This window comes from Rana temporaria, chromosome 2, assembly GCF_905171775.1.
Source record: "Rana temporaria chromosome 2, aRanTem1.1, whole genome shotgun sequence".
Classification (NCBI taxonomy): domain Eukaryota; kingdom Metazoa; phylum Chordata; class Amphibia; order Anura; family Ranidae; genus Rana; species Rana temporaria.
The window spans coordinates 56,315,868-56,342,948 of NC_053490.1; the positions used below are offsets into that span (position 1 = coordinate 56,315,868).

The 27,081-nt window shown below is 44.5% G+C and overlaps 1 protein-coding gene across 1 annotated transcript; it reads right to left on the minus strand.

Moving 5' to 3' along the window:
- Nucleotides 1-362: 362 nt before the first annotated feature.
- On the minus strand, nucleotides 363-26,867 carry LOC120929029 (collagenase 3-like). The gene is made up of 5 exons (XM_040340214.1): nucleotides 26,706-26,867; nucleotides 20,364-20,584; nucleotides 18,073-18,221; nucleotides 8,701-8,826; nucleotides 363-695 (listed from the first exon to the last, which is right to left on the minus strand). Exons 1-5 carry the CDS (start codon nucleotides 26,826-26,828, stop codon nucleotides 517-519), a joined length of 798 nt encoding a protein of 265 aa, XP_040196148.1. The 5' UTR covers nucleotides 26,829-26,867; the 3' UTR covers nucleotides 363-516.
- Nucleotides 26,868-27,081: the final 214 nt, after the last annotated feature.

Genomic DNA, 27,081 nt, shown 5'->3' on the forward strand with positions numbered 1-27,081 from the left:
CATGGTTGATGATTAAAAGAGGCACATCTAAGTATGCAGGCATCCGGGGTAAAGCTGTCCACATAGACCGTCCTCCGCACCACCTGCTCTCACCGTTGTCAGTCGGCAATCATGACTGGGAAGACTACCCTGCATTAGAGTAATCTGAAAGCGAGGCTTGTAGCTCTTTTGCAGCGCAGTGTGGAAGGAATGATGTCCATGGTGCAGAGGATGGTCTATGTGGACAGCTTTACCCTGGATTCCTGCATACTTAGATGTGCCTGTTTTTACCATATTGCTACACTTAGAGGCGCCTCTCTTCTCTTTTATACACAGTTGTGATGTGACGCTACTTGTATATCAAGACATCGCTTGTATATCAAGTCATAATATATGAAAAATTTTGCTTGTCTTGCAAAACACTCTCAAACCAAGTTATTCTCAATCCAAGGTTTTTCTGTATATGGCAAAGCATGAGCATAAGTAGTACACATATCAGCAATCCTGAAAGCAGGCTTCTTTATCTGGCCTCTTGAGTTATGATGGCCTTCTCCCATACAGTGCCTGGATGCGAGAGACGTCATCTTGTGGCAAGCGGTAACCATCCGTATTCACGTAGCGATAGGTTGGGAACATCAAAGCTGAAGGCACGTTGGAGTGTTCCAGTCCCAAAGAATGACCAAATTCATGTGCAGCAACTAGAAACAAGTTGAATGCTGCCAAGAAATCAATTTTAATATTTAATATGATAATTATACAAGTATGTTCTCTCATTCATAAAAAAAGTAAAACATAGCTATTGGTTTATTAACCTCCCTGGCGGTATGATTCTTTTACATTTTTGGTGCTGAAAGCGGTACCATTATTTTGCATAGAAATTTGGCGTTTTATATTGTAGACCTGTAATTCCTAGGAATAACTCACTTAAATCTGTCCAAACAAGAGTCTAGTAGACATCCCGTGTATGATAAAGTTTGAAACACAAAATCATAAATTATAATATAATAAATAACTATAAATAATTATAACAAATAATAATGTAATTATAATAAAAATTATTCAATAATGTAATCAAATCATTCAGTGTTTGAAGATGAATTTCCCCACAAATCACTATCGCTCAATTCTGCAAGTGATTCTAATTTATTATCGCTGTTTTCTAAGTGGTCTAAAACCACTTTTGATGTAAACGGACACTTTTAGGTTGCTATGGACAATTTCCAGTTTCCATGCAGAAAGAACAGTTTTTATAATATAAAACTACATGCAGGACACTGGACAGACCACTAGGGACAAAGGGAATATGTAATTATTTGATACAGTACTGTAATCTGTAAGATTACAGTATACTGTGTCTATACTGTGTTTTAACTTTTTTGAATTTGGCACCGAACTCCGCCCCCGTGCGTCGCACCGTTTGTAGGGAACGGAGCTCGACGGCACTCGGTAGTCACCAGTGTGAATCGAGCGAAGAGACAGCTCGCTCACACAGCGGGGAGACTTTGCAGGATCCAGGGACAAGGTAAGTAACTTCCCCTGTATCCTGCAATGCGATCCTGAGTCTGGTGCGGGGATACCACATTTGGTATGAAAAATTCACCCTGAGCCGACTCGGAAATACCGCCAGGGAGGTTAAAAACTATGGGCCAGATTCACCAAAGAGATACGCCGTCGTTTCTCCTGATACGCCGTCGTATCTCTGTTTCTATCTATGCGACTGATTCATAGAATCAGTTACGCATAGATAGCCAGAAGATCCGACAGGTGTAATTGTTTTACACTGTCGGATCTTAGGATGCAGTACCGGGGCCGCCGCTGGGGAGAGTTTGCGTCGTAAACCAGCGTCGGGTATGCAAATTAGGAGGTTTTTTCCGTCGTTACGGTGTCGCAAGTGTTAGATTTCCGTCGCAAAGATAGTGCACCTTTAACATGGTGTAAAAGTACTCCACCATGTTAAAGTATGCCTGTCTTTCCCGCGTCGCTTTTGAATTTTTTTTAAATCTGTTATTTTTCCCGGCGTAAATCTTTTTTCACGTCGCGATTCACAAAACACCGACGCGTTGTAATTTCGCGCAAAGCACGTCGGGAATTTGCGACGGGAGCATGCGCAGTACGTCAGGCGCGGGAGCGTGCCTAATTTAAATGGTACCTGCCCCATTTGAATTGGACCGCCTTGCGCCGGACCTGTTTACGATACACCGCCGCAAATTTCCAGGTAAGTGCTTTGTGGATCAGGCACTAAATCGGAAAAATTGCGGCGGTGTAACGTAAACCGGTTACGTTACGCTGCGCCCGCTGTACGTGAATCTGGCCCCTTGATTGTTGGCTAGGTAGACACAGACTGACTTTACAACATAACATTTACAATTTCATTATTGCTTAAAGCGGAAGTAAACCCATCGATGCAACACTTAAAAAAACTGTTAACATTCCCGGCATGCCGGGAATGCTAACTGCACATTGGTTGTGCTCTCAACCAAACTGTCAAACCATCCAATGGCTGGTGTCATAACTGATCACATGTGCAGCTTCATGGTAGTTGAAGATTGAACAAATGACAAGATGGCAGCTTCCTTGGCTGAAAAAGATAGGAGGGTTTACAACCACTTTAAGATCAGACCAGAGCAGCTTCGTTACAGGGCTAGATAGGTTAGTGTTAGATTGTGGATGTCTATAGTGTTAGGCTGGACTTCCACTTTTAGGTTTTTCACCTTATGGATTAAGGTAAAAAAACATCTGTGCTGCAGCTCCACCCCAGACCCCCCTTTTTTTCTTACCTGAGCCCAATCCGATCCAGCTCTCCTCATTGGACAGATTGATAGCAGCAGGAGCAATTGGCTGTGACATTGGAGCGAGGGCAGGACCGAGTCCCGCTGTCTGTGTCAATGGAGACAGCAGCGGAATTTGGGAGCGAGCCCACTCGGATGCTCCAATGCAAAGCAGCTTTCTGTAGGGACACCCAATGAAGAGGAGGGGCCTGAAGCAACGGCTGGGGACCCCAGAAAAAGAGGATCGGGGCTGCTCTGTGCAAAACCATTGCACAAAACGGGTAAGTATTGGCATGTTTGTTATTTAAACAATATAAATAAATCAAACGTTTACAACCAATTTAACGCAGTAGGGGAACCCGTACAGGATTTTTAATGGCAGGGTTTTTAAAGGTTGATGGCTCGGTACTAAGCAGATGTGCTACAGCACCAGATTTCTGCTCATTTTAGAGGAAGTCCAATGGGGCCACTTTGGTTGGACTGAACATTTTATTTTATTTTACATAAAAACAGTAAGGCACCGTACACACGAGAGGATCCATCCGCTGAAAAATCTCAGCGGATCGGTTTCAGCGGATAGATCCCCTGGTGTGTACGTTCCAGCGGATATTTATCCGCGGATATTTCTGATTTCCAGCAGATAAAAATTTGTTAGCATGCTAACAAATCTATCCGCTGGAATCGGCTCCAGCGGATCGATCCGGTGGTCTGTACAGACTCACCGGATCGATCCGTCCGAACCCGTCCCTTGCATGCGTCGTAATGATTCGACGCATGCGTGGATTTCCTTATATGACAGCGTCGCGCACGTCGCCGCGTCATCATCGCGGCGACGGCGCGACACGTCACCGCGGTTGAATTCCGCGCAGATTTGGATCCGATGGTGAGTACATGCCAACGGATCCAAATCCGCCAGAGGATTTATCCGCGGATACGGTCCAGAGGACCGTATCCGCGGATCAATCCTATCGTGTGTACCAGGCCTTAGGGAAAATCTCAGTCAACAGCATATGGCTTGGTGAACCGATAGCCAGATTGTGTCAATGATAAAATATCATTATAAAGTACAGTTCTCTGTATATGGACAAACTGCATCAAAAAGAGGAACAGTGTATAAGAAAACAAAACTCATTGACAGGGATAGACACAAAATGTGACATTTGCTTAATGCCATTTAAGTTCAGCTTCCAAAAAGATCACATAACAGCGTCAGCACCTCTGTGACGCAGTGGCTGCAAAAAAACACATATGACGAGCATTAAAAGGAACACACCACTCCATATAAGGTGGCTGATAATAATACATTGTGGGACGTTTCTGTTATTTTTTCCACCCCCTTCATGTGCATGAAAAGTGAGATATCTTTCATTGTTTGTAACTATCCTGTACAGACTAGAATTCTCTGTTAGCTGGCACTAGGCCAGTGGTGGTCAATGTTTTTGATATGGGGGAATCAAGTACAGTTCCTGTCATCGCCAAAGGGCTGCACACATAGGCGTGCGCAGCCTATTGCATTAGGGTGTGCACCCCAAAGCTCAAACATGAATGCCACCGGCTGTCACAGGGAGGAGGCTCTGGTGGTGGGAGACAGTTGATTGGGAGCATATTACGCTACACCCTATATACGGGTGTAATGTGTTCCTAAGGTTGAACCTAGCCTTTAATATAATGGTGGCATTTACACTGGCCCCTGGCACCCACAACCACCCACCTGGTGCAGCCCCTGGATAATGCTAATTCACATGGGGTGATTAGGGTGTGCCCAGGCACACCCGGCACACCCTGTGCGCACACCTATGGCTGCACATAAAACTCAGTAAATATTTTGTATCAGAGACAGCAGACAAACATCAGGATAAAGTAAAAGACTGCAGGCATGATGGCAACACTCTTTTGTTGCTATACTTAAAGCGGGTTTCCACTCACAATTTTTTAAATCAGGAGCTACAAACACTGTAGCTGCTGACTTTTAATAAGGACACTTGCCTGTCCTAGGCGCCCGCGATTTCCCCCGTTTCCTACTGCGCATGCGCGAGTCTCGCGGCGCTTTGTAAATGGGCGGCTGCTTTCTGGGATACACACAGTTTCCAGAAGGCGGCATGCCCCATTCCTCAGAAGACAACACGAGGATGTCGAGGAAGAAAACCTGCCGCGGTATGGGGAAAAGGCAGAAAAAAATTATCCGCATAGCAACCGCCATTCCTGGTAAGTAAAAAATATTTATTTTTCAAAAAAAAATTTGCAGGATTTTAGTGTGTGTTTTTTTTTTTAGGGTGGACCTCCACTTTAACTCTCCAAAGAAATGCACATTTTCCCCTGATTTCGACAGGGAAACCAACACTTCTGGAAGTATCGATCTCCTTGCCCCCCCCCCCCCCCCAGCAGTCCTTGGTTTCTTCCCTTGGCCTTAACACATTAAAAAATACGAAGGGAACTTGGACAGCCGCACTCCAAAAACGTTCCTTTTATTAAAATCGATCACAAAATAAACATGCCACAGCAAAAATTGGAACAAAAAGCTAACGCGTTTCGCACTGTAGCTTCAGTGCTTAGCCGTCGTATTTTTTGCATCACCATTGCATTGCCGGCACCCATGGTTTGGTTTCAGTGAGGAGGCTCTTTGAATACTCCTGAGCGGTTTTCTTTCCTTAACACATTAAAGTGACAGTAATGATATGGAGGTTGGCAGGGAGAGCCAGTGAATGCTGCGAAGGACCCAGGAATTTGGGGAAGATTTGTATTGAATGAGTTGTGTTCAGTGGCACAGGTGGAAAGTATTTACTGTCTTCTTTTACAGGTATGTCTCACCTTGCAAAGTTTAGTAAAAAACACAAGCTTTGCTTTAAAGAAAAACTGTACCTATGGTATGCATTTTCCTTTAAGTCTTGTCTCCCCCACCCTGAGTGCTGCTTCTGTTCCAGCAATCTTCGTAGTGAAGCCCTGCCCAGAGGTGTACACTAGGGTTGCCACCTTTTCTTCAAGCCAAACCCAAACACTTTAGCGGCACAGGGCATGTTTTTTTCGTAGTATACACAATAGAATTATAAAAGACCTGGGGCACCTTTGGGTGCCTCAAGGAGAGTGGTAATGCAGCGCGCTGCTGTAAACAGTGGGCGTGGCCAAACTGCTCTTGCTGACATCGTGGCTCCCCCTCAGTGATGCCAAACCTGCCCCCAGACAGCGGCCGGCATCTCCTGAATGGCAACAGATTTTTGTGTGACTACCTCAGTTACTTGGGGAGCCCTGCCCAGTCTAAATAATGTGTCCGGGTTACAGGCAGACTGAAACCCGGACACAAGATCCCAAACCCGAACTGTCCGGGTGAATCCTGGACAGGTGGCAACCCTAGTGTACACTCTCTCTTCCAAAAGCACCCTCTCCAAGTTCTCTTACTCCTACCGACGTGTGCCACAGCCCTATTTATTTCTAGTTGAAGAGCCAAACAAGTCAAATAGAGGTCACAATGAGTACGGGTCCCCATAAGACTGAATGTGACCTTGGCACACATGCACAGGCTGATGAAGATCCAGTGGAGGCACTTTAGATAGAGAGACTGTGCAACTCCAAACATGGTTGCACAGTGGATACAGCTAGAACAGGGAGAAAGGCAAGTATTGGACAAGGTGGGCTTAATTCAGGGGGTGGGGGGGATGCCTTGAAGGTCTAGTTTTGCCAAATGTACAGTTGTTCTTTAACTACTTGCCGACCTGCCGCCGTCATTCTACGGCGGCAGGTTGGCTCTCCTGCGCGCGAGCCCGTAGCTCTACGTCGGCTCTCTCGCAGGCAACTAGGGGGGGGCGCGCGCCCCCGACTCCCATGCGCGTGCCCGGCACACGCGATCGCTCGTTGCAGAGCAGAGACCGGAAGCTGTGTGTGTAAACACACAGCTCCCGGTCCTGTCAGGGGGGGAAATGCTAATCCTCTGTTCATACAATGTATGAACAGAAGATCAGTGATTTCCCCTAGTGAGGCCACCCCCCCACAGCCAGGGATATACTTAACCCCTTCCCCGCCCCTAGTGTTAACCCCTTCACTGCTAGTGGCATTTATATAGTAATCCAATGCATTTTTATAGCACTGATCGCTATAAAAATGCCAATGGTCCCAAAAATGTGTCAAAAGTTTCTGAAGTGTCCGCCATAAGGTCGCAGTACCGTAAAAATCACTGATCGATGCCATTACTAGTAAAAAAAAAATATTAATAAAAATGCCATAAAAATACCCCCTATTTTGTAAACGCTATTACTTTTGCGCAAACCAATCAATAAACGCTTATTGTGATTTTTTTTTACGAAAAATATGTAGAAGAATACGTATCGGCCTAAACTGAGGAAAAAAATAGTTTTTTTATATATTTTTGGGGGATATTTATTACAGCAAAAAGTAAAAAATATTCATTTTTTTCAAAATTGTCGCTCTATTTTTGTTTATAGCGCAAAAACTAAAAACCGCAGAGGTGATCAAATACCACCAAAAGAAAGCTCTATTTGTGGGAAAAAAAGGACGCCAATTTTGTTTGGGAGCCACGTCGCACGACCGCGCAATTGTCAGTTAAAGCGACGCAGTGCCGAATCACAAAAAGTATATGGTCCGGGGGTTAAGTGGTTAATCCTACTATAAGGGTGGCTGGAGTGCATTAGCAGCTTTGCTATACGTTTGATTAGTAGGTGCCACTATTTTGAAGGAATGGAACCAATCTCATCTTCACATTTTCAACGGGGAGATTGTAAAAATGTTGTGTAGCATTTTATATGTGTTTTGCTTAAAAAAGTGCATTACATATTCACCTTAGTAGTAATGCGTGTAAAAAAACAAAACACAGGAAGCCTCTGTTTACTTCCTACCTGTTCCAGGAAGAGTATGTATGCTGTGCCTACACTAACCTACTAGTGCTAAAAACTAATTTGTCACCTCAAATGCTATATTGAACTTAATTAAAATACAATAATGTTCCTATTTAATATACGCTCTAGTTAAAACGAAAAATAAAGCTATAAAATGCCTATAGAGGCAGGGCCGGCGCTAGCGCAAGGCAACATGGGAACTTGCCTTTCGGCACCAGGGAACAGGGCAGAAAATTGACAGTGTCACTGTGTCAGTGTCTCTCTCGTCTCTGTGAGTCCCAGGATTAAACACAGCAGGCATCTCCCGCTGTGTGTATTGGAGCTTAGTGTGTTAACTTTGGCCGCGCTGTGAGAAAAGTTCCACCCTCCTCCTAGATCAGCTTGTGTGATAGGCAGAACAATGCGTCTATCACATAAGCTGATCTAGGAGGAGGGTGGGACTTTTCTCACAGCGCGGCCAAAGTTTTCACACTAAGCTCCGATACACACAGCGGGAGATGCCTGCTGTGTGTGAAGTGTAGAGGAGGAGGGAGGGGAGCGCTGCAGCCACACTGGAAGTGTGTGTGATAAGTTCTCTCTCATGTCACGCTGCCCCGGCGGCCCCTCCTCTCTTCTAGTCCATCCCCATTTGCTTGTGACATCATCTGGGATGGATGAGAAGAGAGGAGAGGCCGCCAGGGCAGCGTGACATGAGAGAGAACTTATCATAGATGCTTCCTGCATACTGGCTGCCAGGTAAACGCTGTGCCCCAATGTGCTCCAATATGCCCGATGTGCTCCAATATGCCCCGATGTGTGCCAATATGACCTGATGTGCGCCAAGTGCCCGTGCCCTGATGTGCCATGTGTCCTGATGTCCTGTGCCCCAGTCTGCTGTGCCTCAATGTCGTGTGCCCTGATGTGCTGTGCCCTGATGTACTGTGTCCTGTGCCCTGATGTGCTGTGCCCTTTACCCTGATGTGGCTTGGTGTGCTGTACCTTGATGTGCTATGCCCTGATGTTCACTGTGTCCTCATGTGCCCTGATGTGCTGTGCCCTGTGCCCTAATGTGCACTGTACCCTGATGTGTTTTCCATTTTCTACAATTTCCTTAAGATTACATAACATACCTGCTCTGTTGATTGTCCATGTTTCATCTTCATCAAAGTGAGCATCACCACCGATTCCTGAGCCTGGAAAGTAGGCATGTGCCAGCACCCCATTACGACCATCAAAAGCTGACCCATCATTGTGACCTTTAAAACAATAATTTTTTTTCACATTATAAAATAATAAATACTAGTCCATTGTAAAATACATTATGCAATATATATATATATATATATATATATATATATATATATATATATATATATATATATATATATATATATATATATATATATATATATATTTGTTATTTGCCTTAAACAAGACTATTTTTTCAGTCATTTAAACTTAGCCTAATGCCGCATACACATGAACGTTTTTCATGTAATGGAAAAAAACTATGTTTTTCTCGACGTGAATCCTCTCAAGCCTGCCTTGCATACACACGATCGTGATAAAAAATGCTCGAGCAAAGCGTGGTGACGTACAACACGTATGACGGCACTATAAAGAGGAAGTTCCATTAGAATGGCGCCACCCTTTGGGCTGATTGTGCAAATTTCCCTTCTCATAACTTGCTTCTGAGCATGCGTGTTTTTTTCCACGTCGTTAAAGCGTACACATGACGACAAGAAAAACGATGAGAAAAAATAGAGCAGGTTCTACATTTTTAATGGCCATTTTTGTCGTTGAGAAAAAATGCTCTGGAGCCTACACACGATCGTTTTTAACAACCAATTAAAAAAATTGCATTTTTCTCACCATGAAAAACGGTTGTGTGTAAGCGACATTACAGCCTATTAGCATAGTGGCTTCCCTGTTTAAAAGGCTAAATAAGAGATGTAACATAATTTAAAAAATTAATGGATTTGTGTATAATATTTTACAAAAAGTCCCCTATATGATGATTTTTTTTATTCCATTTAATGAGACATCCAGGGTCTAAAAGACCTTATATATCTCCCCTGTACTTCACTGAATGTAATGCAATACACATCACACTGCATTACATCCTTTCTCGGACTTGATGGCGGGGAAAACGGTCAATAGGTACCCGTAAATTACATTATACGTTTCATCCGGATCAACTAGAAGGGGAGGAGAGTGCACGTGTGTCCACTCTCCTCCCCCCCCACCCCCTCCAGGCCCACAGAAGGGCAAACGGAGCCTGAGATACACAAGGATTAGGGGGCGCGCAGTGTGTGGGCGGCAACCCAGGCGCCAGGTCAAAATTTCTGCTCGCAATGGCAACCTGGCGCCTGGGGTTCGTCAAGCCCTGATCTTGACTATGGCTTTGCTTCCTGTACCTGCTATTACCTGTGCTCCACCATTTGGCACAAGTTCCAGACTGCATTCCAGCAACATTACAACTGTTGTCTGATCCCCCACTGTGCCAGACCTATTGCAGGCACCTGCACCATTTCTCGTGTTGCTACACCCTGTCACAAACTTCACTGTGTATTGGCCTGAAGGTGTAAGGGAAGAACTCTTGTTAGATCAGCCTCTACCAGGTATGTGACAATAAATGTCATACATGGCCAATAATCTAGCCCAAAATGTAACATGTACCAAGGGATATGCAAAAAGATCTTAGGAAAAGTTTAAAATGGTTGTAAGTGTAGTGGCCTGCTCTTTTTGAGCCAGCGCTGTTGTAAATTAAGAGGGAAGTCTGAGAGTTCGTTTATATAGACATGTGTGATTTGTGCAAATTTGGCTTCTGTTCCAGCCATGGCTGTGCTGTGAGTGACGACTATTGTTCGCCTGGGGTGTAGTTGTTGCTCCAGGCCAAGGATGGCAGCAGCTAGGTCAGGGTGATTTGAGTATTCTCCCTCGGCAGCCAATCAGTTGGGTTGATCGTCCCGCTGTGCATGCTGGGGAGGGGTACTTAAGGGACAGACGTCACTGGACTGAGGTCATCGATCCTGAGTCTGAGTCTGGCTCCGGGGCGACGTTGGTCCGGGGTTGTGATCTTCTGAGTAGGCCCAGTAGGCAGAATAGGTCTACGCATTGGAAGGTGATCCTGTGCTGTCCATCCTGAGGAAGGAAGCCGCTTGATGAAGGACCTATCTTGGAGAGGACCGAGCACGAGGCTGGTGTCTCAAGAGAGGCCTTGAACCGTTTACTGAAAGGCTAGATGGTCATCGCTTGTCAGTTTCAAGTTCTACAAGAAGTTACTTTGGAGAGATCCGGGTGCTGAATCCTGTACTGTGAGGATTCTGGACCGAAAAGTGTCTCCACCTGTAGGAAGGTCTGTGGCAGAGACTGTTTTTCCGTGTGTCACCTCGGCTGCTAGGCTAGTGAGAGAGGCCTATGCGGGTGCGCAAAACCCACTGTGGCTAGAGTGGCAACGAAAGCTGTGTTACTGGAAGCAGGAGTGTTTCCGGATTGAAACTATGCACCTGAACCTATCTACCTGTTACTCTTCCACCTCTTCATTCACTTCTTTTATATTCCCAATAATCAAAGAGGCAGAGGCAATCAACAGACTACAAGGGGATCTAATAAAGGATATACGAGGGGTGGATATGGACCCCCACAATATGGACAGAGTACATCTAATCAAGGAAATGATGACCACTATGAAATCAGCACACATAACAGATATGATCCTCTACAGGATACTAGGGAGAATACCTATTATGCGCCATCACCTAGACCAGTCCCTTTTTTAGGGAGAGGCATGAGGGGCAACTCTCGAGGACGAGGGAGGGGCAATCGACCATGGAGAGGACGAGGCCAACCATCCCACAACCCCAACCTCACGAGAGAATGGTGGAACCCACCACAACGGGAGAACCATCACAGCCCGGCCAGGAACAACAGAACAGCAACAGGAGAGGATGTCGAGCAGGGCAACGTATCCAACAAAAAAAGGCCAAGACAGGGCGATTAAGTGGAATATACAACTTATCAACAGCAACGTTGACACAGAAGGAATCCAATATACTAAATGCGGGGTTAAAATGTACCACTACAAAATCAATAAATAAGTTCAATGTATACATTGACATACAGAAATACATTAGGAAAATAAACATCAAAAGATATTTCTTATCAAATAGTTTTGGTGTGAAAAGCAACAAGTACTCTGAGATGGTTGGGATAGACAGTGGACTTAAAAATAAGTCACTCTTTAACCCACAACAAACGAATAACCATCAAGTAGAGGTTTTTAAACAGTTAGTTTTAAAAGATCTTGAAATTTTACCAGCTAAGAAAAGTCTAAACCCCAGATATATTGAGGAAGGCATTAAAGCTCTTGAACAACGTAAGGACATCATTGTCCGACCTGCTGACAAAGGGGGAGGAGTGGTCGTGATGGACAAAATGTATTACCACACACAATTAAAAGAAATGTTGGATGACCAAAACACGTACCAACTTTTAAAGAAGGACCCAATGAAACAATATAGAGTTGATCTACGTAATCTGATAGATTATGGGTATTACATGAAGGTGATAACAAAGAAAGAAAAGTTATATTTATGCCCAAGTTTCAACAGGACTCCAACGATTTACACTGTCCCCAAAATACACAAACATCCAACTCTACCACCAGCGAGACCTATCGTAAATGGTATAGAGTCCGTTACAGCTAGGATTGGACAATATCTAGATCACTTCATGCAAGGCAGTGTCATCACCACCAAGGCATTTTTAAAGGATACCACCAATTTTATACAGAAGATAAAAGAAGTGAGATTTCCTAAAGATTCAGAAGTGTTCCTAGTAACAGCGGATGTTGCTGCTCTTTATACTAACATCCAACACGATGATGCCCTCCTAGCCCTTAATTGGGCTATGAGTAAAAGAGAAGATTTGCCTTTTGTTCAAAAGAAATTCCTGAAAATGGCACTAGATTACTGCCTTACCCATAATTATTTTTGGTATGGGGGGCAGTTTTACACTCAGAAGATAGGTGTGGCTATGGGTGCAAAGTTTGCACCAAGCTTAGCCAACCTATTTATGAGTGAATGGGAAGACAGATGGATATACAACAATAGGAAGCAAGAGTTGATTTTTTACCAGAGATATATTGATGATCTCTTCATCATATGGCAAGGAACGGAGGAATCACTCATTGCATATTCAGAATGGCTTAATGGTAATAAGAATAACATCAAATTGGAATTCTCTTGGAGTAAACAGGAAATACACTACCTAGACGTTACGGTCATTAAAGGAGTAGACCATCTAACAACTAAAGCCTACTTTAAAGCAACTGATAGAAACAGCTTCATCCCAATTCAGAGTGGACACCATCCACGCTGGCTTCGAAATATACCTAAAGGCCAGTTCATGCGAATCAGGCGAAATTGCACGGAAGATGACGACTATAGAAAACAATCTTCACTGATTCAACAGCGCTTTGTGGAAAAGGGGTATAAAGAAGAATTGTTAGATAAGATAAGACTCCAGGTGGGAGAGAGCTCACAGGTAGCCCTTCTACAACCTAAGGAACGCCCACGTGAACAAACACATGAATGGGGCTTTATATCAAACTATCATGACCAGTACCGTGAAGTGGAAACGATTTTCAAAAAGCATTGGAATATACTAGCTATGGACAAAACATTAAAACCAATGTTACCTGAATCTCCTGTGTTCATCTACAGAAAAACAGCAACTTTTGGGGACCAGGTAGTTCATAAAGTTTTAGACCCCCCAAAAAAACTACAGATGTTTTGGAACAAACCAGGTTTCACAGCCTGTAGAAAGTGTAAATCTTGTCGCCAGGTATCCACCCATTTGAGGGGCATAAGTAGCTTCACATCCACAGCCAATGGCAAAACTTTTGAAATTAAAGAGTCAATTACGTGTGCTACAACACATGTGGTCTACGCTTTAGAATGCCCCTGTGGCTTAATGTACATAGGACGAACAAAAAGAAAATTATCCAAAAGGGTGTCTGAACACATATACAATATCACCATTGGATATGAAGAACATAGTGTTTCGCTACACTTTTTGAAGAAACATGATAAGAACCCCATAGGACTGAAATTTTGGGGGATTGACCATGTTGGCCCCAACTGGCGGGGTGCCAACATGGTCCGAGAAATCTCAAAACGCGAAACGCAATGGTTGTACATGACCAATACTCTCAGTCCAAACGGCTTGAATATAGATGTGGACCTCAATTGTTTTATTAGCAACCATTAGAAAGACAGAAATCAGAATAAGATCAAGCCAATCTTGCCTTATAACTACAAAATTTCAAGTCCTTTATCCAACATAATACTTTTAATATTTTTAACAATTTTAACATTTTAATATTTTTAACAATTCTTAACAATGCAACATAATAATATTTATAAATATTTGGAATGCAATGTTAATTAAAGTCTAGGTATTATATCTGTATTTATTTATAGAACAGCATTGGAATGACTCAGATCCATCTATTAGATAATAATAATGACTACAGAGACAAGATTCTTATCATTGTTTTGTGTTAAACTAGCTATGTACAATTGTTGTGGACAAATATTAGAGATTGTACTTTAGCTATATTAACGATGGATGCTGCTATATATTCTCCTTTTTTTAAAATATATTGCTATTTGATATGCATAATGGTTTCAATGGTTTTCGGCTGTCAGAAGTGTCTGCTCACACAGTAATAGGGTGACAGCCGCACATATATATTGTCACCAAGATAAGCATATATATATTTTATAGTTTGCATAAAACTGTCATAAAATCTATCTTATTTATTACAATAATATGGTTTTTTTTAAAAAGAAAGCTTTCTAAAAAATCCTTTCAAATAATCAGTTTAAACAAATATGAATTATAAATCTGTTTAAAAAATGATTCTAAATGATCCCCTTACTTCCCTCACTAGGATCAGCGAAAATGCGAGAGTATTAACTGAACCAGAGGGGTTAACAAGGAAGGATACACGCCTCCACAAACACATAAGAATGGCTGGAGCGTGAGTATTCATCAGCCGTTTAGACACATCAGCTAATACGAGCGATGGTCAAAACGAGGGCTGGTTTCAGTGACTGGAACGCACGGCTAGCAAAGTGGGAGGACTTCTACCAAGGCTGCTGACGTGTGTCCAGTCAGCATAGCAGAGGGGTGGGAACTCTGTATCCCGATCCCCCGGACCACGTGACCGCCGCGCACCAATCAGAGGTGAGCGGTAGACGTCACGGAGAATGAACCCAGAGTAGTGGTGCACAGCTGATGGGGAGTTTCTCTACAGCCCTGTCAAATGCTGACCAATAGGGCCCACGGAGGGGAGGTACCTAGAGCAGAGTCCCCACTATAAATTAAACAGACTAAGACGTGTAGCCACGCCCTCTGAAGACGTGGACCTATCACGAAACGCGTCAGGGCGTGACTACACGACGATTCAGCTTGCAAGGCAGCCTAGCTTCTACCCGGGACTTACGAAGGGAAATTTGAGCCAGAGCAATTTGGAGCCATATTCCTGAGTGAGCAGAGGCAGCAGCCTTTATGACAAGCGCTTTTTTATCTTAATTTTGTGTAAGCATGAGCGGGTAACAGGGGTTTTATGATCTAAATAAAAGGATTTTACACTATGCAAAGTCTCTTTTGCCTCCCTGCATGACTGCCAAGCTACACTGACTGAAGAGCACACGGAACATCACCACACATCAAAGGAGGAGAACCGATGAGTGATTACTACCAGTGGATGTATCCTATGCCTCTAAAGTACTACATTTTGGTGAGTACAAAACCTTAGGGGGAAATCACAGAGAGTCCCTATCAGCATTTGAGCAGACAAACAGCTACACTGTGAGATTACTCCGCACAAAGAATTGCATATCAGAGGAATTGCACAGACTACCATTAATTGACTCACTAAGAGTGTGAATATATGTTACATAATATTCTTTATGCGATACATATATAGCCTCATAAACCATTGCAGTACATGAGTATTGGACTCATAAGCCATTAATAGGCTCCTGTTTTTTAGCGCTGTTAATGTTTTATTAATAATTTTTTTAATAATACATCGTTTTTTATGTCATTATGTTATTATAATAGCTGCTTTTCTACTGCATAGAACAATTATACATTGAACTTCCTTTCCATCGAGCGCTGGGATCAGAATAATCCGTAGGTTTTTTCTGATAATTTTTTTACTATATTCCTATCAAGTTCAGCAAATAAATCTTAGAAAAATAAGTGCAAGGTGTGGACATTAAAATACTACTACGGTAATACAAATGGTATTTGCTATAGGTGTGTTCACCATAAACAAAACAAAAAAGCAAACTTTTCCTTTATTAACTGGTGCAGCTGCTATCAGCACTGTATAAACTTTATGTAGCATCAGCTACATACAGTATACCGTACAGTATTCCAACAGCAGTACGGGGACTTCCCGCCCCCTACCGACAACAATTCTGGATGAGCACACAAAACTTGGAGCTTTAATAAATGCCTCCATCACCTATACCTCTCTTACGCCATTATCTACCCAGATAAACTGTGGGAGGTCGCTGGAGGGGATACATTTTTTTTGACACTGGTGACTATTGCCATCAAAGATGGTTTTGTTTGACAAACTTGGAATCTAGAGGCTAATTCAATAATGTAAATATACAAACAATAAACCGGTTCCTTGCAAGAAAACTTGTGGGGGGTGCATCCGTGACATTAACCTCATGGCACACTTATAGGATTGGGCTTCAAAAGATAAAGAACAATTCCCAGAGGAATCCGTCACTCGACACCGCCAATCATAGCCAGTGAGGCATTTATTGGCCTACAGCTGCACATACATACACCCTGACTATGCTGCTCATGATTGGTGGTGTGCAGAAATGGCTTCCTGGCGTGTTTGCTCAGGTAGGTTGGGACTAGGATCCGTACACGCCTGAGCCCATCCCTACTCACAACTATACATCACCTGTAAAGTATCAGTTGAGGCTGAGAATAAATGGTTTACAATAAGGGTGCATTCACACCACCATTTTGTCATCCTACTTTTACTCACGATTTTAGGTTTTAAATCGTCCAAATCTGTATGGCAAAACGTATCCATTCACTGCCATTCATTAATTTAGGTCCCCAAGTGCATCCGATTTGATCCGCATACGATTTGATACGATTTAAAATCGTATCAAAAAACGTGTTTGACCACGTTTTTTGGTCCGGATTTGAAGTTGTATTGAAATCGTGTCCGTTTTTCTTTTCTATTGTGGTCAATCTAAATCGTACTAAATCGGATGACTGATCCGATTACATATGATTTTGTCAGATACGATTCCATCTGATTTAACGGTCCGTTTATCGGATGTTAAAATCGTGATGTGAACCTAGCCTAAGAATGTGGCAATCGCTTAGCCCATCTCTAACGACAATCCTGTTCATATCTCTCTAGCCATGATACAGCTGCTCCTGGAGTGTCGTGTTGTAATAATGATTTCAGTGTATTTTTAGGGAAAATATTGTTTTGACAAACATTTGTGCAACGATCAATGGACCTAAAACATCACTAGGACCATTGTTTTCTCCTATTGGTCCTGTACTTTCAGAAAATGTATGGTTTGGGTGGTCTTTTACAAACCGTGAAAGCTGTAAGTAAAAAATTATGAAAAAGTGTCAAATTGGTCTGGCCACCTGAAGTTGAAAGTGCAGGGCATGGGCATCTGCTGAACTTTTTTCAGGGGGGTGTGTAACAGTGTATGTGGAACTGCTGCCGTTACCTGTGATTCTTCAGTGATCGATCATAGGCCCAGGGCAGGCACTGGCAGTGTATTCTCTCTCGTCTCATCCACTGCACGCCACGCAGCTGTGGGAGGAGCTTGCGCCGCACCGGCAGGATTGGCATAGACATAGCAAGTGCAACATACATTTACACAGGCAGGCGGAGGCAGCCAATTACGGAACAGAACAGCCAGGATGTTAAGCAGAGGCCCGAGCGGCAGAGCCAACCCGATACTCGGGCCGGGGGTGAGGAGGGAGGGACGGATGTGTCTGTATGTATCGCAGTGAATACGTTGAAACAGACTGAGAGCAGCCCCAGCCCCCAGGCCAGCAGCAGACTTAGAAAAAAAAGTCAACGGCTGCCGCAGCGGCCATTGCAACACAGGGGGCAAGTCAAGTGTCTTCTCTTGTGATTTCAGGGGGGGGGGCAATTGCCCCCCCTTGCCCTATGGAGCGGGTGCCCATGGTGCAGGGCCTGGCAGTAAAAGGGTTAATGATTTTTTACAGAGCTGCATTTATTTGTGTTTTTCATATCTACCTAGAGTTCATGTTATTGGTTAGGTACTGTATCACTGAACAAAACAGTACAGGTCACCTTTGTTAAAGCAGCCAAATGACAGACGTTCCAGGTGAAGATGCCTGCCGCCAATCAGCAACGGGAGACACAAGAATTTTTTTTTAAAGATTTATTTACTTACCTGCCCTGGAGAACTGAATAAGTATATCAGCTTGGCCATTTCCAACTTGATTAAATGTAAGTGGTGTGACTTGGCTCCAAACATTTAAAGCTCGCTTTATTGTATCAGTCACCACATTCTGGGGCAGGTCAGGAGTGAAATTCAGAATTCTGCATAAAAAAGCAATGCAACAATAGAAATAATTAGGCAGTATATATTCAGGAACCTAAGGTAAAATGACACATACAGTATATCTATAGCTAGGACATGTCTTATGTGTACTAGAAAATAGTAGCTAAGAGTTGATTCCTAAGACAACATTTCTGCTTTACCTTTCCTCTAATTCAACAGAATACTTTCTCTGTTAGAGATGGGCTTAGGTGTCCTCCAAACTCATCTCTAAGGCCCTGTACACACGGTCGGACAAAACCGATGAAAACGGACTAAAGTTCAGTTTCATCGGTCCAAACCGACCGTGTGTGGGCCCCATCGGTCCGTTATCCTTCGGTCAAAAAATTTAGAACTTGCTTTAAAATTGAACCGATGGACGCCTAACCGATCGGTCAAAACCGACGGTTAGTACGCAAAAGCATCGGTTCAAAACCTGCGCATGCTCAGAATCATCACAATGTTACTTTGTATCTCTCTATTCTGCGTCTGAACAGCATTTATAAACACTCTGCCAGAAGGTACATTTTTTACTGCTGCCGCAAGTTTCCTGTTTCAGGGTGACTCCCTTCTCAAGCAGCGTCCCGTCCCTTGCATGCAGGGATTAGAGTTAAGTCTCTCTACACTGTGTGTATCAGTAGAAACACACAACTATATAGCCTAGGATGGCAAGGCACTTCCATGCACCTCCCTCCTCCTCCCCTACCTTCGGACTGACTTGAGACTGCACTATCCACTGTTAAATCTTTCCTGTGAAGACTGGAAGTTCAGGGAAGCAACACTTAGGCCCCGTACACACGACCGAACATGTCTGCTGAAACTGGTCCGCGGACCAGTTTCAGCAGACATGTTCGGTCGTGTGTACGGCCGACCGGACAGGTTTCCAGCGGACATTTGTCCAGCCGACCGTTTTCCAGCGGACAAAAATTTCTTAGCATGCTAAGAAACATGTCCGCTGGAAGCCTGTCCGTCGGACATGTTCGGTCGTCTGTACAGACTCACCGTACATGTCCGCTCGGCCGCCATCCCTCGCATGCGTCAAAGTGATTCGACGCATGTGTGGAAGCATTGACCTTCCAGGGCAGCGCACGTCGCCACGTAATCGTCGCGACGACGGCGCGGCCACGTCACCGCGTACCGTGTACGCGCGGATTTCTGTCTGATGGTGTGTACAACCATCAGACAGAAATTTCCGGGCGGACATGTCTGCTGAAAACGGTCCGGCGGACCTTTTTCAGCCGACAGTCCGTCCGTGTGTACGAGGCCTTAAGAGTAAGAGCCAGCAGCAATGAAAGTTGTAAACAGTAAGTGCTGGGGAAAGAATTGTAACAAACAGTCAAACAGTGCATCCGCCATACCCCCTGTTCCAGCCAGGATGGGTCGGGTTGGTTGGTCGGTGCACGTACCTCACCTATGGTGGGCAATCACGGGCGGCTTCCCCAGCTATCTTCTTCGGGCATCACAAGCAGCTTCTCCTTCCCCTGCTCGACAGCTTCCGTCTACCCCCTCCTTCTAGGCGGCCAGTCAGAACGTTTCTACTTTTGGCCAATCTTGAAACGGGTCTCGGACTCGTGCTTCCTGATTGGTGGAGAGGTGATTTAGTGTGAGAATAGTGAATATTCATTCACTATTCTAACACACCTGGGTGGGCTCCGTTTACAATGCTCTGTGCCCTGAGTACATCTTATTTTGAAGCCTATTAGAGCTTCTGGCTCTAATCAGTGCTTCCAAAAAACTCCCCCGCTACTGTAATTAATGCGCCCGGCATCCTGAAAGGGGCTGGACGCATGTATAGGGGGTGGTGGCGATGATAAATAGGGAAAAAGGCGCCTGTGTGCCCTACATGGACGGGCGCACAGGTGTTAAGCTAAACAATACAGGCTGTTTAATACTACTTTAACCAATCAGATGCCATCATTATTTGGTATAACTTCGGGAGAGAGGATTCTTATGTGCTATCAGTTACTGTGCTTGAAAATAAGAACTCTGTATTTAATAAGTTATTTTTGACAGAATTATAATATACCTGCACTGTTGAACTCTGTCCCCAGATTTGTGAATGGAATTTTGTACAGTGGTATTATGGGAGCAGGAACCCTACAGCTGTGTGAACCCTAATTCTCATACATCCGCGTGAAACCTACCTGTAGGTCAGAGAAGTTTGTCTCCATCTTGGTCTTCCAGGAACAGCTCTGACCTCTGCCATATCAGGCATGCCACATCGTGGAGCTTTCATCATAGTCATTGTACCGGTGTCCAGCCTCCCTGTTACCCTCATTCCAAAGAATCTTTGCATTTCTCTGAGCCTCTCCTGAAATGTGTTCCTTGTTTTGTTTGCAAATGTGTAGAAATTTTTTAGGTAGACCTTGACAAAGAAAGAAATTTGGGTTTTATTGGTATCTTGACAAATGGTGTTAGCTTGTGTCCCATTTGAAAAAAATTATACAATCTGTAACATACAGTATGGCATAGACAGACAATTTAAAAAATATAATTAAATTACTATTATATATACATTAAATGGGATGAAAGCTCTAAATTAACGTCACGTAAAGTAAAAGTAAAGTAAATTATTGTGTACGCATATGTGTACGCATATGTGAGGGCCTTCTGTACCCACTCATGATTGCACCGGGGTTCCATGCATCTGTGTGACAGCACTGAAAGCTGAAAATTGGCCTGGCAGGAAGAGGATAAAACTGTCTGGTAATGAAGTGGTTAAAATCAGCACAAGAGACGTTACTTACATTTAATGTGTCCCCTTTTGCTGGTGCCAAAATTTGTAGTCTTCTGCCCCTCCCTATCCCCCGCAGCTGTAATCTTGCATTGCCGTGGTGGTTAATATGAGCACTGGACCTTTCAAGAGTGCCAACTATGCCCACCCTTTCCGCCCCCTCCTTCCATTTATTAAGGCTATACTCATAGGCGTGCGCAGGGGGTGTGCCAGGTGTGCCTGGGCACACGCTAATCCCAGGCGCCAGTGCCATTCAGTGTTCAGAAGTGTAGGGGGGTACATGAGCCATTGGGCAAGGGGGACCCACTGTGCCTTGTCACACACTACATCCTCCCTCTCTCTCACCCTCTCACTCTCTCTCTCTCTCTTGCCCCCTCTCTCTCTATCCCCCTCTCTCTCATCCATCTCTCTTTCTCTCCATCCTCTCTCCCCCTCTCTCTCTCACCCCGTCTCTCTCTCTTAACCCCTCTTTTTCTCACCCCTCCCCCCCCTCTGTTCCAACCCCCCTCCCTCTCTCCCCCCTCTGTTTCACCCCCTCCTTCACCCAATTCTCTCTTTCCCTCTCTCAACCCCTCCTCTCTCCCTCTTACCCATCTCTCCCCCCCCAGTTCAGACCCTCTCTCCCCCTACCTCTCTCTCACTCCCCTTTTCTCTCTCTCTCTCTGGCCCTGGAGGGTGGCAGAGAGCACTGGGGGGGTGGCGGAGGGCACTGCGGGGGGTGGCAGAGAGCACTGGGGGGGGGGGGGCAGAGAGCACTGGGGGGTGGCAGAGAGCATGGAGGGAGGTGGAGAGCACTGGGGGGTGGCAGAGAACACTGGGTGGAGGTTGAGAGCACTGGGGGAGGTGGAGAACCCTGGGGGGGATGTCAGAGAGCCCTGGGGGGGGATGGCAGAGAGCCCTGGGGGGGGGGTAGCAGAGAGCATGGAGGGAAGTGGAGAGAACTGAGGGTGGCAGAGAGCCCTGGGGGGAGGTTGAGAGCACTGGGGAGAGGTGGAGAACCCTGGGGGGGGGTGGCAGAGAGCCCTGGGGGGTGGCAGAGAGCACTGGGGGAGTCGGAGAGCCCTGGGGGAGGTTGAGAGCACTGGAGGGGAGGTTGAGAGCACTGGAGGGTGGCAGAGAGCACTGGGGGGGTGGCAGAGAGCACTACGGGGAAGGCGGAGAGCACTGGGGGGTGACGGAGAGCCCTGGGGGGTGGTGGAGAGCCCTGGGGGAGGTTGAGAGCACTGAGGGTTGGCAGAGAGCACTGGGGGGGGTAGCAGAGAGCATCGAAGGAGGTGGAGAGCACTGGGGGGAGGTTGAGAGCCATGGGGGGTGGCAGAGGGCACTGGGGGGTGGCAAAGAGCACTGGGGGGTGGCAAAGAGAACTGGGGGTGGCAGAGAGCACTCAGGGGTGACGGAGAGCTCTGGGGGGTGGCAGAGAGCCCTGGGGGGAGGGTGAGAGCACTGGGGGGAGGGTGAGAGCACTGGGGGTGGCAGAGAGTCCTGGGGGGAGGTGGAGAGCCCTGGGGGGGTCTTGGAGAGCCCTGGGGGGGGGGGGGGGTTTGGCAGAGAGCACTGGGGGGAGGTGGAGATCACGAGGAGGCAAAGTGTATGGAAGGTGGAGGAGGAGCAGTGGGGGCCGGCTGCATATAGAAATATTTTTCTCCATCGTCTCCCTTCTGCAGTATTGGAATGCCTGCTTTTACTGTACCTCTCACAGCCTCAGGCATTCCAATACAGCAGAAGGGAGATGGAGAAAAATATTTTGTATATGCAGCCGCACCCACTGCTTCTCCTATCCAGGTTACAGGAGGGGGGGGGGGCTGCACTCACGTTTTCTTGAATCCGGTCCGGTGTTGTAGCAGCAGCCAGCAGGTGTCGGCTCTGGCTCCTCCCCCTCGCAGTCACACCCCCCGGCCGTGGAGAGGCCGAAGGCTTCTCATCTAGCTCCTCCCCCTCGGTGTTTACTTCCACCCGGGCGGCCGCGGAGAGGCTAGATGAGCGGCGCGGCTTGTGCCCCGCGGCTTGCAGCCTGAAGGGCATCTCGGTGGCAGCGGCCCACCGGGCGTATGCCCGGTTTGCCCGATGGCCAGTCCGGGCCTGTAGGGGACGGTGGCAAGTGACACACTGAATCTGGTGACAGGAGAAGGTGGTAAATGACACGCTGAATCTGGTGACAGGGGACGGTGGCAAGTGACACGCTGAATCTGGTGACAGGAGAAGGTGGCAAATGACATGCTGAATCTGGTGACAGGGGACGGTGGCAAGTGACACACTGAATCTGGTGACAGGAGAAGGTGGTAAATGACACGCTGAATCTAGTGACAGGTGACGGTGGCAAGTGACACACTGAATCTGGTGACAGGGGACGGGTGGCAAGTGACACGCTGAATCTGGTGACAGGTGGTGATGGCAAGTGACACGTTGAATCTGGTGGCAGGGGACGGGTGGCAAGTGACACGCTGAATTTGGTGACAGGTGACGGTAGCAAGTGACATGCTGAATCTGGTGGCAGGGAACAGTAGCAAGAGGCACGCTGTAAAGTAGAAATATTGTACTTTAATAGTAGGTGCGTAAATTGGGGCAGGCTTGTAGGAGCCCCATAGCATTACTTTGCCCAGGGGCCCATGATGCTATTAAGATGGCCTTGTCTGGGAGCATCCCAGTCAGGCTTCATAAGGTATGTAAATGGTCATTATTCAACTTTAGTCAGAAACTGCACAGTTTGTTTTTTATCTACAGATGGCCGATATCTCCATAGGCAGTTTTGTGGTGAAGGTAAACTATCCCTTTAAAGTGTTGCCTATGGAGATTTTTAAGTATCGCAGGTTGTTGCAATTCCATGAGCGTGACATGTTAGGTAGCTATTTACTCGATGAAACATCATCTTTCACATTATACAAAAAAATTGTGCTAACTTTACCGTTTTTTATTTTATTTATTAAAAAAATTTTTTTCCATAAAACTTGCGTTTGAAAGACCGCTGCGCAAATACAGTGTGACATAAAATATTGTGACGACCGCCATACATACAGTCAGATATTGCTAATCAGGAATAAAAGTGCATCGCTTATGTGAGTCTACAAATTTTAGATATTAAATAAGGGGGGGAACTAATGCGCAAACCAACCTAGCCAAGATAAACTACATAAAAAATATTAAATAAATAAAATAGAATGCAGCAGCCACCACCAATAGTGCTCACACACTGACAGTAAACGATAAAAATGGGGGATGAGGTGGCGCTTGCAACAAACAGTCACTACAATAGTAATAAACTCTGCCTCCTGGTAATAATTAGCAGTGTATCACTCTTAGACCGAAATACCATCCAACAAAAATAACCATAAAGTGGAGGATAATGAGAGTGAAAAATTATAATACAAAATATAGGTGACCAATGTGCTAATGACAGCACAGTAGTCTATGGAAAGTAACAAACTTCAAACTGTGCATATAACATATCCTTCAAATAGTAGTAATCCAAACAGTGCTTCATCCATAAATAGTGCAATGTGCAACTAAGCCAATAAATAAATAAATATATATCCAATCTATAACTGTCCGCAAAAATAATGCAAAAATTGCAAACAAATAAGGGTGAGTAAATCCGTGAATAAAAAACAAGCCAAAAATTGCAAGGAGTGAACAAATATTAATATATATATACAAATATAAAAATATATAAATATAAAATCCACACGAAAGTCCCTGTGTAAAAAAGTTCCAATAAGACTAAAGGATAAAGAACAATATCCAGTGCACAAAATCGTGCAAAAGTGAAAAAAATCCAGTGGCTAATAATAAAAGTTCATAAAGTGCATCTGTGCTCTGGTTAACTGTGACATGCAGAGTAGTTGTGTTTGCAGTCAGCCAGATCCTCCACGGTGACCAGAAGATAAACGTGCTAGCCTCTTACCTCAAGAAGGCTAATAAATAGCCTATAGAAGTGGTTTCCCAATAGTATCTCCACCATCAGCAGATCGATCCACTCCAGTATATTTACAGGCTCAGCGCGATGACTCTCAAAGTAAAGTAAAGGAATGCCTCCATAGTGTACGATTACAAACAGTATTTATTTAAAAAAAAGTAATCACTTACAAACAGTGCTGTAAGATCAGCCTCTAACAGCGGCGTGTGTGTAGTCCTGTGTCTCCCGCTCTGCGGCCGCGAGCGGGTGACGTCACCAACAGCCCTCCAAGGGCTGTTGGTGACGTCACCCGCTCGCGGCCGCAGAGCGGGAGACACAGGACTACACACACGCCGCTGTTAGAGGCTGATCTTACAGCACTGTTTGTAAGTGATTACTTTTTTTTTAAATAAATACTGTTTGTAATCGTACACTATGGAGGCATTCCTTTACTTTACTTTGAGAGTCATCGCGCTGAGCCTGTAAATATACTGGAGTGGATCGATCTGCTGATGGTGGAGATACTATTGGGAAACCACTTCTATAGGCTATTTATTAGCCTTCTTGAGGTAAGAGGCTAGCACGTTTATCTTCTGGTCACCGTGGAGGATCTGGCTGACTGCAAACACAACTACTCTGCATGTCACAGTTAACCAGAGCACAGATGCACTTTATGAACTTTTATTATTAGCCACTGGATTTTTTTCACTTTTGCACGATTTTGTGCACTGGATATTGTTCTTTATCCTTTAGTCTTATTGGAACTTTTTTACACAGGGACTTTCGTGTGGATTTTATATTTATATATTTTTATATTTGTATATATATATTAATATTTGTTCACTCCTTGCAATTTTTGGCTTGTTTTTTATTCACGGATTTACTCACCCTTATTTGTTTGCAATTTTTGCATTATTTTTGCGGACAGTTATAGATTGGATATATATTTATTTATTTATTGGCTTAGTTGCACATTGCACTATTTATGGATGAAGCACTGTTTGGATTACTACTATTTGAAGGATATGTTATATGCACAGTTTGAAGTTTGTTACTTTCCATAGACTACTGTGCTGTCATTAGCACATTGGTCACCTATATTTTGTATTATAATTTTTCACTCTCATTATCCTCCACTTTATGGTTATTTTTGTTGGATGGTATTTCGGTCTAAGAGTGATACACTGCTAATTATTACCAGGAGGCAGAGTTTATTACTATTGTAGTGACTGTTTGTTGCAAGCGCCACCTCATCCCCCATTTTTATCGTAAATTTTAGATATTGTTACAAAGATATATCCTTTGTAAGAATTGCCAAACAATTGAAAGCATAGCATTGTCTATAACATTTAATAAAATGTTAACAGAGAACATTTACAACATTAAAAACCTCACAAACTGACCTCTGCCAGTCTTCAAGCAACACTATTGTTTAAATAAACCTTCCAATAAAAGCTGTACTTGTAGATTTTAAATATATTTTCCTGCATTGTTCCATTGAAGAGAAATCCTCTGCCGAAATCTCTTCTGAAACCAACCATTTTGGGAATGTCAATCTGCTATGCCTGAGCTCAGTGGTTTCTCATATCTTTTCCTGTAGTGATAAAGGTTTGGAGGTAGGTACCACAGTGCAAAGTAGGGGGGGGGGGACAAAAGATTGACACTCCTGAAAGTGTTGGTTTTAGAACTGACTTCAGGGGAGGATTTCTCTTCAATGGAAGACACAGTTAATGGGAGAGCTAAGTATTTACAATCTTGAAATTGACAAATTAATGTAACCAACAAAATAACTTTAAGGTATCCTAAATAAAACAAAATATATTCATCTAACTTTATTTTGCTAAACATACACTGTGAACATACCTCTGCAGCCTTGCGATCCTCTGGAGTCATGCCATCTTCACTTTCGCTTGGTGGCATCGGCATTGCCAGTATGCCATAGCACAGCGAACACAGCATCAAGATTTTCACTTGGAGTTTCTGCATTGTGGCAGTCAGAGTACACAGCCTGTGCTGCCTATTACAGCATCTTCTTTTATAGTAGGCAGTTAGTCTGGAGAGACACATTTCACAATTCACCTGTCCCCTGACCATCCTTCCTTATATTACATTTATTATCACATATTAGCTTGGATTGACCCATCTTGTTTGATTTCATGTAGTCATCTTGTCTATAGAAAACTTCCTTTTTTTTTTATTTACGTAACTCTTTTGCTGCCAGGCCCTGCTTTCCACTTTT

Bases quoted from the DNA above. Each gene is read 5' to 3' on its own strand.
- LOC120929029 (XM_040340214.1), bottom strand. From the start codon at position 26,828: ATGCAGAAACTCCAAGTGAAAATCTTGATGCTGTGTTCGCTGTGCTAT. The intron at 8,827-18,072 runs GTAAGTAAATAA...ATTGTTTTAAAG, and splicing joins TATTCAGTTCTCCAGGGCAG to GTCACAATGATGGGTCAGCT. The intron at 696-8,700 runs GTATGTTATGTA...ATTTCTTGGCAG, and splicing joins ATGGACAATCAACAGAGCAG to CATTCAACTTGTTTCTAGTT.